Source organism: Myiozetetes cayanensis, unplaced genomic scaffold (assembly GCF_022539395.1).
Source record: "Myiozetetes cayanensis isolate MyiCay16 unplaced genomic scaffold, myiCay2020 scf4, whole genome shotgun sequence".
NCBI classification, from domain to species: Eukaryota; Metazoa; Chordata; class Aves; order Passeriformes; family Tyrannidae; genus Myiozetetes; species Myiozetetes cayanensis.
Window position 1 is genome coordinate 48,422,300 of NW_026087631.1, and position 16,713 is coordinate 48,439,012.

General features: G+C 37.2%; 2 protein-coding genes across 2 annotated transcripts in view; one reads left to right on the forward strand and one right to left on the reverse strand.

The window, feature by feature from the left end:
• Nucleotides 1-16,713, reverse strand: part of ADAMTS6 (ADAM metallopeptidase with thrombospondin type 1 motif 6) — a 151,858-nt gene that overhangs the window by 73,028 nt on the left and 62,117 nt on the right. The window contains exons 8-9 of the mRNA XM_050330134.1: nucleotides 12,327-12,370; nucleotides 8,599-8,704 (exon numbers count right to left, since the gene is read on the reverse strand). Coding sequence (XP_050186091.1) covers nucleotides 8,599-8,704; nucleotides 12,327-12,370 — 150 coding nt within the window. The remainder of the gene's footprint in view (nucleotides 1-8,598; nucleotides 8,705-12,326; nucleotides 12,371-16,713) is intronic.
• NLN (neurolysin) overlaps nucleotides 1-16,713 on the forward strand; it is a 324,053-nt gene that overhangs the window by 65,496 nt on the left and 241,844 nt on the right. The window lies entirely within an intron of this gene.

Consider the following 16,713-nt stretch of genomic DNA (forward strand, 5'->3'; position numbering starts at 1 on the left):
CTAGACAATGTTACAAAAGTATGAGTTATAGCTTCTTAACAGTGTGCGAACTGCAACTCAAATGAGTTTCATTCTTACAAATGAAAGAAAAAACAATTTAAAAATATTGTATTGAAAAATCGATTTATTTTAATTTAGGATTCCCAACATTGATAGCATTTATTGAAACTAGCTAATATTGAATATTCTTCAAGGGAGGAATCATGGCTAATTAGTTACTTCACTTCCGATTTTCATGTCTTAACATGGATTTTAACCCTAACTGCAGATTTGCTACATTTGGGTGTCATTCACTGGCTTGGAGCATCCCATATCACTTATTACGAAGTAATGTAGAATTTTACACTTTGGCTTTGGTGAAACACAGTTCCATAAAAACTTAGAAAAGAAATTAATTCAATATTGTAGCTTTATTACAAGTATACCTGTCATCAAATGAAACATAATTTCAGCATACTTCTAACATTTTTCCCGCTTATTTTCTAGGTACCATTCTTCTCTGAGTTATGGCTAATGACCAAACAGCCCATCAAATACAATTTTTATATATGAGCATCATTTAGTATTAAATAACGCATGGGGCTCTTAAAAGCACAGCAATTTCTAATGTACTAAAAAGAAAATGCAACCTATTCAGAAACCTAAATTTTCTTATGGGGAAATCACAGACCTCTACAAGAATATGGAGCCCCCGGTGGTCTAGTGGTAAAGGCGCCGCGCTATCACCGCCGAGACCCGGGTTCGATTCCCGGTCAGGGCCACTCCCGGGCAGGTGGGGCTCGTTAGCCCTTAAAGGCAACCCACCTACGTCCTAAGGACCTCGCTCGCTTGGCCCCGGCAGATGAACCTTAGGATTAAAGGGTGGGCTCAGTTCCGCGCACACTGTGTCTCACCTAAAAAATCCAATGCGCAGGCTGGAAGGTGGAAAGACCTTCCCCGGATCTTCGCTCGCGAAGACTGGCCATTATTATATTTATATATTTATTATTTTATACAAGAATATTAGAAAAAAGTGGAGCGTAAACTTTTCCTGTAGTACACTACCATAGCTATCCAGTCTTCATGCCACAAGAATAACATCAAGTAAGGCTTGTGTACTACACAGAATCACCGCACAGATGCATCAGGTCACTGTACTGAAGGTCAAAGCGGAAAGTACTGGCTCCAATCAGAAAGCAAACTTGTGAGCTCAGATTTCCTTTGGAAATCCAAGATGCCCTGAAGGTTACAATAACCTTCCACTTCACCCCCATTTATTCTTCTCGTACTTTTGTTAAGACCAGTGAAGTCTTACTAGATTTGTTTATAAATGCTTATAAAAATTATTTTACTATTGTAGATTTTAAACTTCAAACAATATTTCACAGTTATTTAGATACAGACCTTTTTCATAATTTAAATATAAAAGGATCGCAAAATTGGTTTTTTTGCCTTATGTTTATGACATTTCATTTAATACACACATCATTAAAATTCAAGCCCCAATGAAAACTTTTTAATACTTGCAATATTAAGCAGGCATAAAACAATGTTCTTTTAACAAAAAAAAGACTGGGGCAGGGGGTGGAGAGTGAGGGGGCGAAAAAGTGAGAAAAAAATTGTGTGTAGTTTTATGTGGCTTGTCCAGTTAAAAACTGGACACACTTTGGTTAGGGTTTTTTGGTTTGGTTTGGTTTGGTTTGGTTTGGTTTGGTTTGGTTTGGTTTGGTTTGGTTTGGTTTGGTTTGGTTCAGTTCGGTTTAGTTTGGTTTGGTTTGGTTTGGTCTGTTTTTTTAAAGTAAAGAAGTTGGTTAAACTGTCCCTAAAAATTCAAGGCATTCTTCTCAGTCAATCCTAGGCATCTAGCAGGAATAATTCTAACCAGTATTCTGGTTGTTACTGATGTTTTCATACACTGTAGATTTAAAACAGTCTGTCAGAACTGCTACAGTTGAAGATGGAAGACATCGTTATCATAGACAAACAACGATGATAGCATCAGCTGACAGGAGGTGGTGTTAGTACAATTCATCCTAGCTATGTTTCAACTATTTTTGAGAAAGCTACTATGCAGTTTGGTATATGGGTTCCTAATACCTCAGATTGGAGTACTGTACAAGTTGTACAAGAGTTGTACAAGAAACACATTCCTTGACACAGGCTTTTTCCAGAAAACTAAATCTCAGGTCATGAAATGCAACTGAGGTTTGAATGACTGGTGAGTTGACCCTGCCTGGATGCCAGGTACCCACCTCCCCCTTCCTCATCTGGACAGGACAGATGTGGTCAAGATAGAGATCACTCACCAGCAAGCATCATGTGCAAAACAGATTCAACTTGATGAAATAAGCTTAATTTTATTACCAATCAAATCAGAGTAGAAGAATGAGAAATAAAACCTAAACCATAAAACAATTTTACCCCCTCTGTCCCTTATTCCAAGTTACTCCTAAATGGGGAATGGGCATTACAGTCAGTTTATCACGCATCACTGCTGCTCCTTCCACCTTACACTCTTCCCTGCTCCAGCACGGAGTCCCTCCCACAGGAGACAGTTCTCCATGAAATTCTCCAATGTCAGTCCTTCCCAGGGGCTGTAGTTCTTCATGAACTGCTCCAGTGTGGGTTGCTTCCATGGAGTAGAGTCCTTCATGCATAGGCTACAGTGTGGGTCCCCCATGGGGTCACAAGTCCTGCCAGCAAACCAATTTCGGTGCAGGCTTCTCTCTCCACAAGACCACAGGTCTTGGCAGGAGCTTGATCCAGTAAGGGTTTCCCATGGAATTACAGTCTCCCTTCAGGCAACCACCTGCTCCAACGGTCCCCTCTGTGGGTTGCAGGTGAATTTATCTGCTTCCCTGTGGACCTCCATGGGCTGCAAGGGGACAGCCTGCCTTACCATGGGCTTCCCCACAGGCTACAGGGGAAACCTCTGTCTGGTGCCTGCAGCATCTCCTCCCCCTCCTTCTTCACTGTCTTTGGTGTCTGCAGGGTTGTTTCCCTCACATATTCTCACTCCACTCTTCTGGCTGTTGTTATGCAGCTGTTTTTTAACCCCTTTCTAGAAAACACCCCAGAGGTTCTACCACAGTTGCTGATGGGCTTGGTCTTTGCCAGCAGCAGGTCTATCTTAGAGCCAGCTGGTACACAGAAGACACCCCTAAAGCCCCACTGCTACCAAAACCTGGCTATGCAAACCCAATCCGCTGATTAAACATGAAGATCACTGATCACTGAAGAATGAGGAAAAGACAAGCAGTTTATGAAAATATCTCTAGATTGGATATTTTTCTCCAGCACTGAAGACAAACTTTCTCCCATGGTAGGACGTGTATTTATGATATTTTTCTTTGCATACAGGCCAAAATGAGACTGTTTAAGAAGTGTTAGAATTGCAGGCACATTTTAGCTGTATGAACTAATTCCCAACTAAATATATGCTTGAAATTATTGCTCTTCATGTTGAAGACGATTTAGTCAGTTGGACTATGATCTATGTTCTTATTATTTCTTAAATCTTTCTCTATCAAGATATAATTGTCAAACTCATCTGAATTTAAATTCATTACATCTCCTAAAAGTCCAGACAATTCTGACTTTTCAGAAGTTACTTCAGCCACCAGTCTTCTCTACTTGTTCCTTCCATACAGCCCTTAATGGCTGTCTGTCATTAGTAAATTCTTTTCTTTCTCCAAGTTTCATGGGCAACTCTCTGTCCTACGCCTAGTCCACTATTCCTATGTTTTGACATTTCCTTTGTTTACCCACCTTCATTTGTTCTATTTCACTTTATTATTTACTTTACAGATCTCAGCTTCTCCACAGGACTGCAACAACAAATGGCACAATGCCTTTCTTTTAGCAATATACCTCTTTCAGTGGAATCTGAAATTCCTTATCAGTTCAATTAAGCATCCTGTACAGCCTGTGTGGGGCAAGATATTTTAGAATACAAAAGCACAGAGCAGAAAGCCACCTAACTCAGATGTCAGAGAAACAGAAAACAGGACTGGATCTTAAATCATTCAACTTGTCTCAGCATAAAAGCATGATTAGGCCTGAAAATAGTTCCTTTCTTCATCAAAAAGAAGAAGTCAAACTTTGCTTGAAAATTTAGGGGACACGCACTCAATTCTCACTCCTGCTGAAAGAAAATACTGTTTGTGATTTTTGTTTACCAGAAATCTTAAGCATCTTTGGTGTTAAATATCTAATGGTAGGAAAGTAGGTATTGAGCAAGTCAAGCATCAAAAATCAGTTTTCCAGAGAAACTATTTTGAAGGCTAAGGGCCAACTATGAATTTATCTGATTCACAGTAGCATTAAGAGTAATACAAGGCTGTTCTCTGAACCACGGTCAGGGACAAACAACAATAAAAGCATTAGTATCTCCATTGTTTATGCCCTCAAGAAAGAAACAATCACAGTGTACCATCATCTTCAATAAAAACTGCTGGTTATGAGTCTCAACTGCATACAGCTAAAGAGTATGAAAACTGAGCTATACACATCTAGAAATGTGAATTAAAACACACAAGTTTTAAAAACTATGAATATTTAACAGAAAGGATGACTGACTATTATGATCACATTCAGACTATCAGCCTCTTTAAGTTTTAAAGAAGTACTTTTCTGGATAATATTTTTCAATCAAATGGAACTTATTTGATCAATGCAAGGTTAAATGAGTTAAATTTAATACCTTATGATAAACAGAAAGTCAGACTGAAGGATCTAATGACTTCTCATCACTCAAAACTAACAAGTTGAGACACTTCTGCTGCAGGCATTCAAGCAAGCGGGAAAGAACGACACATCTATAAGATGCAAGTTTGAATCCGCTTTATTATTATTAGGCTGTACAATTTATATTCTTTTGAGTTCTGTTCATGCAATCACGAGCACAGCACACTATTACGACTGGTCAGCATACACTGTCCACGCGCCTCAGGTAATCCACCGATTTGCGGTTTTGAAGCCCACATTTGCATAAAGTTTCTGTTATCGCTGTTTTTCTCATCCTGCTTTTGCTGACTCCTGCATTCTTGTAGCAGCAGGCCGTTTCTTGTTTATCTTACCATTACCTCTTGACCTCTTCAGAACTCAGCATATTCATGTAAAACTGCTAAGGCCCCAACATACTTCCATCAGGGAAGTTTACAAATCCAATTTTGGAGAAATTGTGGATAATTATGATAATAATATATGTATTATGATAATAATATATGTATCATCATAACTGTTCTCTTTTAATCACAAGAGAATTCTGATTCTCAGTTCAACATTTTTTAAAAAAACTTGGTATTCCATAGCAACTATACAGCTAATAAAACCATGATCTTCCAAAGTGCAATTCTCCATTTCTAATCTAATTAGAATGCTATCCAGAACAGTATTTCTTCTTGAAAACTTAAAGAGGTTCATAGTCTGAGTGTGATTACAATGGTCAGTCTTACTTTCTAGTAAATATTTATGGGGGGAGGGTATTTTTTTTTTTTGCTTCTAATCCCTGCCCCATGTAGTTTTTTTACATGTATATTCATCAATCACTTGAATGAAGGTGCAGATACCTCCTCAATAAGCAACAACACAAAGGTGGGAGAAGTGGTCGATACCCCAGAGGGCTGTGCAGCCCTTCAGAAGGACCTGGACAAGTTGGAGAGATGGGTAGAGAAAAACTGTCTGAAATTCAACAAGGAGAAGGGCAGGTCCTGTACCTGGGGAGAAACAACCCCCTGCACCAGCACAGAATGGGGGCCAACCTGCTGGAAAACAGCTCTGTAGAGAAGGACATGGGGGTCCTAGTGGACAGTAAGCTGCCCATGAGCCAGCAGTGGGTCCTTGTGACCAAGAAGGCCAACAGTGTCCTAGGGTGCATTAGGAAGAGCAGTGCCAGCAGGCTGAGGGAGGTGATCCTGCCTCTCTACTCAGCCCTGGTGAGGCTTCACCTGGAATGCTGTGTCCAGTTCTGGGCTTCTCAGGATAAGAGAGACAAGTAGCCCCTGGAGCAGGTCCAGCAGAGGGCTGTGAAGATGATGAGAGGACCGGAGAATCTCTTCTACAAGAAAAGACTGAGGGAACTGCACCTGTTCAGCCTTGAGAAGAGGTGACTAAGGGAATCTCATCAATCTCTGTAGGTATCTGAAGGGAGGGTGGAGCCAGGTTTTTCTTGGTGCTGTCAAGCAATAAGACATGAGGCGATAGGCAGAAACTGGTGCACAGGAGGTTCCATGTGAACAATAGGAAGAACTTCTTTGCTGTGTGGGTGACCATGCACGGGAACAGATTGCCCAGAGAGGTTGTGGAGTCTCCCTCACTGGAGATATTCAAAAACCACTTGGACATGCTCTAGGATGTGCTTGAGCAGGGAGGTTGGACCAGATGACCCATTGTGCTTCCTTCCAACCTGACCCATTCTGTGATACTATGTAATTGTACTTTTTTGTTGTATGTTACATATTCAGTGTAGACAAATCCCTTAAATGTTTCTATTTCTTGTTTGACAATGAAGTCAATTTCCTATTCCTGAGTCTGAAGAGAGATACAGCCAAAATGTTTTCAAGGCTCTCTGAAGCAATTATTTTACTCAAAAGTTGAGAGGAAATAGCAACTGGTATAGTCCTGGCCTTTAGTCACAGTGTGGGTAGAAAGACAGATGATGCATGGCTACCACAAAACATTATAAAACCTGAAAATTTTTTGCTTACATAATCACATACCAGCTTTTACTGAAGGTATCTACATGGCATGTTAATTTTCAACACCAAGTTTGCAGTGTAACTTTCTTTAATGACTGTGCATTGGATAAAAAATAAATTCTACTTCTTTTCAAGCCAGCATTTGACATATCATGCCAGCTATAGAAGTAGCTGAAAGCCTCAAAGAGCTGAGATGTCAGAATTTTAAAAGACTTTACGTATAAGCATTCAAAAGATGTGGAGCATAGAAAACACAGATGGTTAAAAACATTCCTGTGATCACAGGATATATGCTATCACTATATAGCTTTTTTTGGATTCTAAGCTCTTCAAATCAATTCTGGTCATCATGCCAGCTTTGCATGATAAAATACCTGCATATATTAAATTACTTTCATGTATCTCTGGAATAACATCCATAAAACATATACAAGTATCTCAAAGGCCAGTGTCAAGAGGATGATGCCAGACTCTGCTGCCCAGTGACAGGACAAGGAGTAAAGACCATAAACTAAAACACAAGAAGGTCCACCTCAACATGAGGAAGAACTTCTTTATATTGAGGGTGGCAGAGGACTGGAACAGGCTGCCCAGGGAGCTTGTGAAGTCTCCATCTCTGCAGACATTTAAACCCCACCTGGTCATGTTCCTGTGGCAGGGCACTTGGACTAGGATTATCTCCAGAAATCCTTTCCAACCTTAACTATTCTCAGATTCTGTGTGAATGTAGCTGTACAGAATATGAATTAGAATGAAAATACTGTACTGGAAGACTGGGGTTATATGTTAAACATGAGACAGCTAGGTCATCTAACAAGATGTTATTTACAGGAATTTCAGAACTATGAGTATTTAGTTATTGGAGGAGCTCCTTCTTCAACAGTAGAAATATATTTTCCTTTACACTACCTTTTTCAGCTCATGCAAGTAAGGGAAAAGAAGGAAGGAGGGAAATGAAGATTAGGGGAGTTATATATGGGTTTGAATTGCTTTTGAATTCTAAAAGTAATTTACACTGTTTGTGCTTTTCGTACCTAATATAAATAAGAACATAGTTGACCAGTAACTATCTCACATAACAGGTGGGCTAGAAATAACTGTTTACTTCCAACTCCTTTTTTTGATCAGCAGGTTGCTAGCTTCCATTTCAGTCCACACTGGAATTTTTAACAGTTCGATCAGCTAATGGCTGGAAAAGCATGTCATCCATAAATTAGTGTTAGTCAACCCATCTAAACAAAGAAGGAAACCTCTTGATAAAAGAAGGTGCTTAGTCTTTTTAGAGTTATCACAATGTACTAACAATGCTGTCTTTTAAGGGAAGGCCTGAAATATTTCTAGACCAAACATTACTCAGATTTTATCAGTGTCATAACAGCATGCTCTTTAAAATGACATGCTGATGCTTTAAATGTAACAAGTGATGCTATGACTGCTCTGTGTCTGTTTTGGATACTTCATGCTCAAGTTAAAGAGGACTAAAAGTATATGAATATTGACAACAGAGTCAAGGTTTCAATAATAATAGTTTGAATTATATTTAAGATAAAATAACAAAAAGCAAAAAAAAAATTACTTTTTAACCACCTTTGTTCCATAAAGAAAAGTAAACAAAAGTGGGGAAAGAAAATTTCAAAGTCAAATATTTTAAAATATGAAACAGAGTAGGAAGGATGTGATTCAAATCTCAGAAGGACAGATTTAGTTGGAATCTGAAATCAAAGGTAAACAATGAGTCTTCAGTTCTAAATTTAAAGCCTCTGGTAACATATACTAAATAAAATGCACTGCCACTCATTAATACTATATACAAAAACACAGAGCACAGGAATAGAGACAAATGTAGGAAAAATTATCTATTATTAAACTAATATTAAAAATGTCATACATTAAAATGTATTCTTTTTTTAAATTCACTCACTTGTGACCAATCTCATGTGCAATGGTAAAAGCTGAACCTAGGCCAATGTCTTCATTAATGCTGCAGCTCCTTTCAGGCTCACACATTCCAGCCACAGAGGCCAAGCCTGAATAAACAGAAGGAGACACGAAGGGTCATGCCAAGGTGTTTCAGTCTTAAAAGCCCTAGTTTTAAATGCCTGGATTCTTTTTAATAACTTCTATGCACAGAAGGAGCAGTTGGCAAAAGGTTAACTTTCTAGTCATTTACAAAATCACTGGGGGGAATTTCACTTTGCCGGCTAGACATTAATATTTTTTGAACTGCAGTCAGTGTTGGAAAATGTCTAGACTAGGGGTTAGATTTATAAATTTTACTTCTGGTAACTTGGGACCACCTAGTAACTTGAGCCAGGAGAGGGAATTCAAGAAAGCATTTCTATTTTAACATTCTTGAGCCTGAAGAAAGCAGAATGTATCCACATTATTTTTCTAAAGAAATCTGTTTAAGTTTAGTGGGTTCATAAAAACATACAAGCAACTTTTTTAGCTATGAAAAACCTCACGTGGTACACTAAAAAAATTAAAAAACCAAAACTCAATGCATCAGTGAAGAGAGGAGACATGTTAATAACAAACATTCATTTAACTATGGAAGTCTTTTCCATTTATCACCCATCATCTTCTGGAATTTAAACCTTATTGTGTTACAGGTGTTTTTAAAAACTTTCTTTAGAGAGAGAAAGCCACTGGCATTTATGGCCTACGGCTCTTTTGTATCTTGCACAGTCTTCGGCAACACATTATTACATATATACTCTAGTTATAATTTAGTACCACTAAAGAACACCAGATTTATTTAATGTATTCTTCCCTAGTGTTTCTCATCTGAAAGAAGCAATAAACCTCCCTTTAAGGAAACTGCCTTCTCAATTAACTACAAAACAACTCAGTACACTGCAAAACAAAATCAAACCAAAACAAAACAATCACCACCAAAAAAACCACCAAAAAACAAAACAAAACAAAAAACCCAAACCAAAACAAACAAATCTGAAAAAACCCACAACTAACATCAACAACAAAAAACTGGGAAAAGTGTAACTTTGATTAGGGGATAAGCAGAATGGGGCATGGAGTGGGACAGAGAGAAAACATACTCTTTATATGAGCAGGCATCAAATTATTCTATTTGGACTAACAATAAGTAAGTAATAAGAAGGCAAGTGCTTCCTGGCTGTGTCCACATCAGCAAGCAATTTGGAGCAATAGGAGTGGGTCAGCAGAGTGAAGCACTGATATTGAGGCTCTCCACATATCTTTTTGTGTAGGCTGGGCACTCTACTTTAGACTCGTTGAATCCTGTAGGTTGAATGTAGTCACTACACATGTGGTTCAAAGCTTCCTAAAAGGAAAAAATATTACAAGGGTATAACGAGGAAACAGCCCATGAGGGATCTAATGTCTCCCGCAGGCACATAAAGAGCATTTGGGGTATTTTTTCTGATTTAGCTTTTCTCCCAAACAGATCTAATTTACATACATCAAAACTACCCTGATAACCAAACTGACATGGGAAAAAGGTGACAATGTGTGTCTGGAGAATTTGCATCAGAACAGTACTACTCCTATACACAAATCATTGCTGTAGATACACCCAATGAAGACACCATAAAACATTAAAAGAAAACAGATTATCCATGGAGAAAAATCTGTGTATTTTTTGCAGTGTTGAACCTGCAGAAAATACAGTAATTACAGTTCACCTATGCTATGCTAACTGAGGAAATTCTGAAGACAACATGGCAATACGTGTATACAACTGCCATGTTCCCCTGTAAAGTGCACCATATTTGAAAGGCAAAGTCATTTCCATCTTCCGATCTTCTAACTAAGCACTTGCTTCAGCAATTTACAGGACCAGAGTAACATAATTCCATACCACGCTTGCAGTGACAGAGATTAAGTTAAGAACTCAGTCTATGGCTCAAATTTTAGAAAGATTTGGGCTTCTGGAGCCACAGATATACTGTAAAGACATCTGAGATTTATCTTTTCTAGAAAGACAGAAAGATTCCCTGCTTCAGGAAACTGCAATAGGATACAGATGTCTATGCCACACAAAATCCTTTACTTCTGTTTCATCCTGTAATACCAATTATTCAGGTTTCTTTTGACCTTTTGAGACCTGAAATTTTTGTTCACAGACTCCTTAAATATATGATTAATTTTAGTTACTGAATGTCAGTGGGACTTAAGCGTATCAAATGCCTTGCAAAAGAGGACCACAGAGCCTTCTCTCTTCTCCAATCCAATGCCTATAATGCAAAAAAAATTGTCATGGTTTTGTTGCCAAGACTCCTATAACACTGAGTTGGAACTAATACAATATGTGACTCTTATTTTTAGTTTGTTTTTTTTTTTTAAATAAAGCCTTTTGTTTAATAAAACATTTGCCAAAGTCTATCCTCTGTTACAGTGGATTCAAGCAAAGCCTTTATGCCAAAATCTGATACAGTAAGAACTAGTACACTAATGATCTGTGTTAAAAATATCACATAAAAATATCAAATAGTTCATGCATGAATGTATGCTCTTTCAACCTTTCTTTTTTTAACACTTGCAAAGCCAATTCTCAGACATCAGTGTACACAGTCTCATCAGATTTGTCACTTCAACATCAAAGAAAATCAGTTGCATTTAGAAATTCATCATCATTTGCCTTTTACTAAAGCAAACTGCCTTTACAAATGCCTTTTACTAAGCTGTGGATTTTGTTCATATTTACAGCAGGCAGAATTTTTGTACCTATCTCCATGTAAACTACATCCCTCTGCCAGAAGCATTGTGCTGACCTGAGAGACTTGTAGAAAAGATAGCATGAGTTAAGGTTATCAAGCATTCAGTAATATAAGGAAAGACAAAGCAAATATAATCATGAACTCTGACTGAGAAAAGAGTATTATTGACCTGAACTCACTGATTTACAATTTTATCCTAATTACCTACAAGAAAGAGGCTTATGAAAGGATGTAAATTGAAAAAATAATCTTAATAGTTACACTGGCCTTTGATTAATGTTTCTTTTATTTATTAAAGTCCTACTAAAGGTAGTTACTAATTGTTACTAAAGGTAACAATTATGGTTACGGGTAACAACCTATAGTTATTTACTACACTAAATAACTTATGGTGAAAAATTCAGGTATGGAGACAACAATAGCTCTCTATCCTTAATCTAAAGTGTGCTTCTCCATTGTCAAAGTATTGTTTTAAGGAATATCTGTCACTGTGGGTTTTTTTTCTAAGTCTGTGAAAGGAAAAATATGAAACTATACTCACTCTGTACAACACAGTAACAGTATAAACCTCAAAATACATTTCTTTTGTAAGATTTGTGGGGTTTTTGGTTGTTTTTTAATTTTTCTGAGGATTTTTACTTGTATTTTTTAACTAGATTGTGGAGAAAGATTAAATGGAAATAAACAGCAAATTGTTTTCTATAAGAAGTACAATTGAGACATCTACTAGGTTTTATCAGAAAGACAGCAGCCAGAGATGAAATACACACTATTCAAACTTCTAACAATGTGTCAAAGCCAAAGCCCACCTAGATTACCTTTTATGGTTCATCTTTATAAAAATTTCAAAGCACAAACTTTATAAGATCTAATCAGTCAATAAATGAACAGCTAAGTATAAAGCAACAAAACAGCAAATACAAGCTGAAATTTCTCTTTATATACTTACCCAGTGTGCCACAAGGCTTGTTTTTATAAGTGCAGATATCGTATCTGTTAAGGAGAAAAAAAGTAGATAACATATGTCAGTGAATCACATTTGTAAGATAGTCTGTGTATTTATCACACATCTGTATCACAGTCCAAGTTGTCAGACTGCAATCAGTTTAATTATTTGCAGCCAGCTGGTGTTGGCATTTTCTATGCTCTGATGTAAACCACAAGCTGCTGTACACTCAGAGCTGCTGGCCTCAGGCCAGTGGGGCACCTGCCAGCAAGAAAAAGATGGTTAAAGTAGATCTTTGTGATCACCAGCTCTATAAAGCAGTCTACCATTCTGTTATGAAGTTACAGCAGCCTATCTATAGACTGCTACTGATTCATAACACTTAACTTTTACTTATTGAACATAATTCAAAGCGTCTTATACTCTCACACTCACCAAATAAAAATATTAATTGTAACTTCTAGTACTTACTAATTGTAACTTCTACTACTCAGACTTTGATTCTAGTTAAAAACTGTAAATCTAAATTATTATACCATTTTTTTAAAAACAATCTTATGAACTGCCATAATAGTGCCCTTTCCATTATTTTCTAACGTTTATACTAAGAGTATTTGATTACAAACTAAAATGAAAAAACATTTTGTAAAAAGCTAAAAAATGTCTTAAAAGGATAATTTTCATCCTTCCTATACAAAAGCTAAATGAGCTTTTGTATAGTTAATATATAAGTCTCTGGAGCTAACAACGAATTAAAATGTTTTTTGTGACATAGCTTTTAATAATAGCATTGGTCATGCAGCAGTCAATTCATTAATTACACATTCATATTCTGAATATGCAATCCTATGATATAGTGATACAATGCCACTTATTTTCAAGGATTTATACTGATTTCCTTGAAGAGTAATTTCTACTCTCTGAAAGGCAAGTGAAAAAAAATTAAAAGATACCATCTTTATGCTTTAATTTTTAACCCAAATAGTTACTGATTTCAAGCCACAGATATTCCTGTTAAAAGTAATGTAAGGACTGTTATCATGTAGGAGTTTGATTAGATCTACACCTTTCAATGCTAAAAGAGTTACAGTCTGTCTGAAAGACAAATCCATGGACAAAATAATGCTTAAATTCAGGACAAATCCATTAAACTCTCTATGCATGTAGACTGCTGTGACCACATGGAATTCCTATGACTTTTAAAAGGTACTGAGTGTGGAGCAGTTTGTGGGATTAAACTATAACTTTAAATTTAAATGTTCATATGCACTTATCAAGGTGGTTCAAACTCTCTTTGATCTCCTGTTTACAGTTTGGAGGAGGGGATAGTAATCAAACATTCTCATAATAAACATCTTGGAATACAATCAGATTTTGTACATCACAAAGTTTTATGATGATGAAGATACAGAGTAAAACAATTTTTAATGATCATTTCCTGCCTTTTACATTTTAGGTAAGCAAACTTTTAGTTCTATATTCACGACAATGCCTGAATCTAATCCTATTGAAGTTTAAGCAAAATTTGTTCCTTTAAGAAAGCAGAGAGGGCTCAGTCTTACTTAGTGAGAAAAACCCCAGCTAAATTCTTTAGAACACAGTTGAGGACTGAACAGAACAAACTCTCTGTAATATATAAAAGTTATTGTCTCCTATGTTTTTTAGTAACCCATGGTAGTAGGAAAAAACAATGAAAGGCATACATCTTTAGATAAAACAGATATTAGATAACAAAGCCAATTCCATCGAACTCAAGTAAAATGTTGTCACTAACTTCAGCAGAGTTGAAAACTTGCCCTTATGGCCTGGATCAGGTTACTCTCATGCAGGTATGAATCTGAAGTTACTCCTCAGCTCCAGTTCACTTTCACAAAGAACTTTTATAGGAGAGAATTATATGAATTAAGTCCCTGGTTTCTGTCATATTATTGAAAAACAAACACTATGGTATCCTTCAATTTTTGCTAAGAAGTGTGTGTACTTCGTTATGCATAGGCTAGCATTTTTAAGAAAATATGATGATAAGGAAACTTAAATTAGATAATAAAACTAAGAGAAACATAACTAATTCCTTTTGCAAGAATATACCTGGATAGTAATATGTTCTTAATTATGGCTTCATTAAATATTCACATTTTATAGACAATAGCTAATTTCCTTTAAGGAGTATTCATACACTCACACAAGCCTCAGTCTAACAGAAAAAAAAAAGCTCTCTAAATTTTCAATGTCCGATGACTTACTTTATCTACATCGTCTTCAAGCTTCATTTTAGCTCTTTTTCCTTTCATATGAATGGTTTCTGCTTGTGATTTGTTTGAAAGCTCGTATAATTTTTATGTACCAAACTGCTTGCTTCCATCATTTGCTTCTCTGTATGATTTAACCAAACAGACTAATATGTCTTTTTCTGGTTTTGACACCACTTTCTCTAACTTTATTAATCACAGAATCACGGACTATGCAGAGTTAGAAGGGACCCACAAAGGTCATCGAGTCCAACTCCTGGCCCTGCACAGGACACACCTCCAAGAGTCACACCAGGTGACCACTGCCCTGGGGAGCTGTTCCAGTGCCCATTCACCTTCTGAGTAAGGAATCCTTTTCTAATATCCAACCTAAACCTTCCCTGATGCAGCTTCAGGCTTTTCCTTTATATCTTGTCACTGGTCACCACAGAGAAGAGATCAGTGCCTGCCCCCACTCTTCCCCTCACAAGGAAGCTGTAGACTAAAGAATGCATTTAGCCTACAGATGTTGAGTTCCAAAATGCAGAAGACTACAGATTTAATACTTGACAGATAGTAACTTTAAGCCAAGAAACCCCTGAAATGACAAATCCTCATGACTCCGCATAAGGCTCTAGCTATTAAAAAACAACAAAAAAAAAGCAACCCAGAAACAACACAAAAAGCCAACCCCTCCCACAAAATACCACAAAGGTCATGATACTTCAGAAGCTGAAGACAATAAAAAGTAGGTTCTCAGATATCTCAATCAAACATTAAAAATTATAACAGTCACAAGAATTATGCAAAAATGTTGTTTGGGTCACTGACAGATTGTGTAAGGGACACCACACAAAATCTGAATGCAAGAACACAGATATGTATGTTGTAAAAAACTCGAGATGTCAGCCTGATCATTTTGAGACAGCCAAGTAAATCCTCTGCTCAAGTCAGAAGAGATCACATGCCTCCTAATAAAGTGGGTATAATGACCCTGAAATGTGACCACACTAGGAAGTGGAATGGAAAAGAGGCAGAGGGAACATTTCTTATTACATGCCATTCCTGCCCTGAACAAATCAGAAGGGCAGATGTGGAAGAGACCTGGGACTTCTGGGCAAGCCTGCAGGGCTGTTGAAGAACTGCATCAGACAGGTAGGAAATGCATGATGAATGTACAGCCCTCACTGACAACTCTGACTGATGCATCCGCCAGAAGGAAACTGCAGAGATAGACCATTATGAGCTCAATAGGATGGTCCACACTGGACCAGTAGTACACTGCTGTTATGCCATGGATTAAATGGGAAGAGTTACAGTACCATCCAAGAACATTTTAAAAGGAAAAATTTCTAATCTTTTCTGGTAGGATACGAGCAGGTATTATGCTACAGTATACATCTACACCACTGTACTAAAAGTAAAAGGGATCACACTGGACACTGAAATTCTATTATCTGCATTATCAAGCTGTTTTAAAAGTCTACCAAAATTGCTTAGACAATTTCCTTGCACAGATTTAGCACAGGACAAACACTAATCTCAAAGAACTCCCACAAAAATTTGTGGACATGTCAACAGATAATTACTAAGAGGCAAAACATAGTTTTTTTCTGGAGAAGCCAGCTTAGTAGTGTGGACACAAGATCTGTGGCAGTGGTCCTCAGTGCAAGAAAAAAGTCATACCTCTACTGTCCTCAGTAATTTATTCTAGAAGCTACAGAAGATAAAAGCTATTCCTAAAAGCTATTCAATCTCATATTAAGAACTGTTTACAGCATCATTTAAGAACAACTGTACTAGGTTGTCCAGTTCATCTGCCTTTCCTTCCACAGTTGTCATTTGTGAGTGTTTGCAAAGAAAATAGGACAGTTCAGACTGTAGCTTCCCTGACAGAAGCCCCCAGCTCTTTGGCTTAGGAAACTTCAGAGACAAAGATTGCATCTCAGTATTTAATTGATTTTTCTTCTAATGTCTTCAGCACTTAGTTAATTCCTCTTCAATCTTCAAAAAAACATATTTCAGTGTTCATCTGGGGGAGGCTGTCTGTTATCTGGGAGCAAAGTTGAGATCCTCTGTTACAGTAGAGCTCTTTCCTGTTAAAATCACTTTTAAAATTTTCTTTTAAATCAGATTAATATATGAAACTTTGACAGCATCAC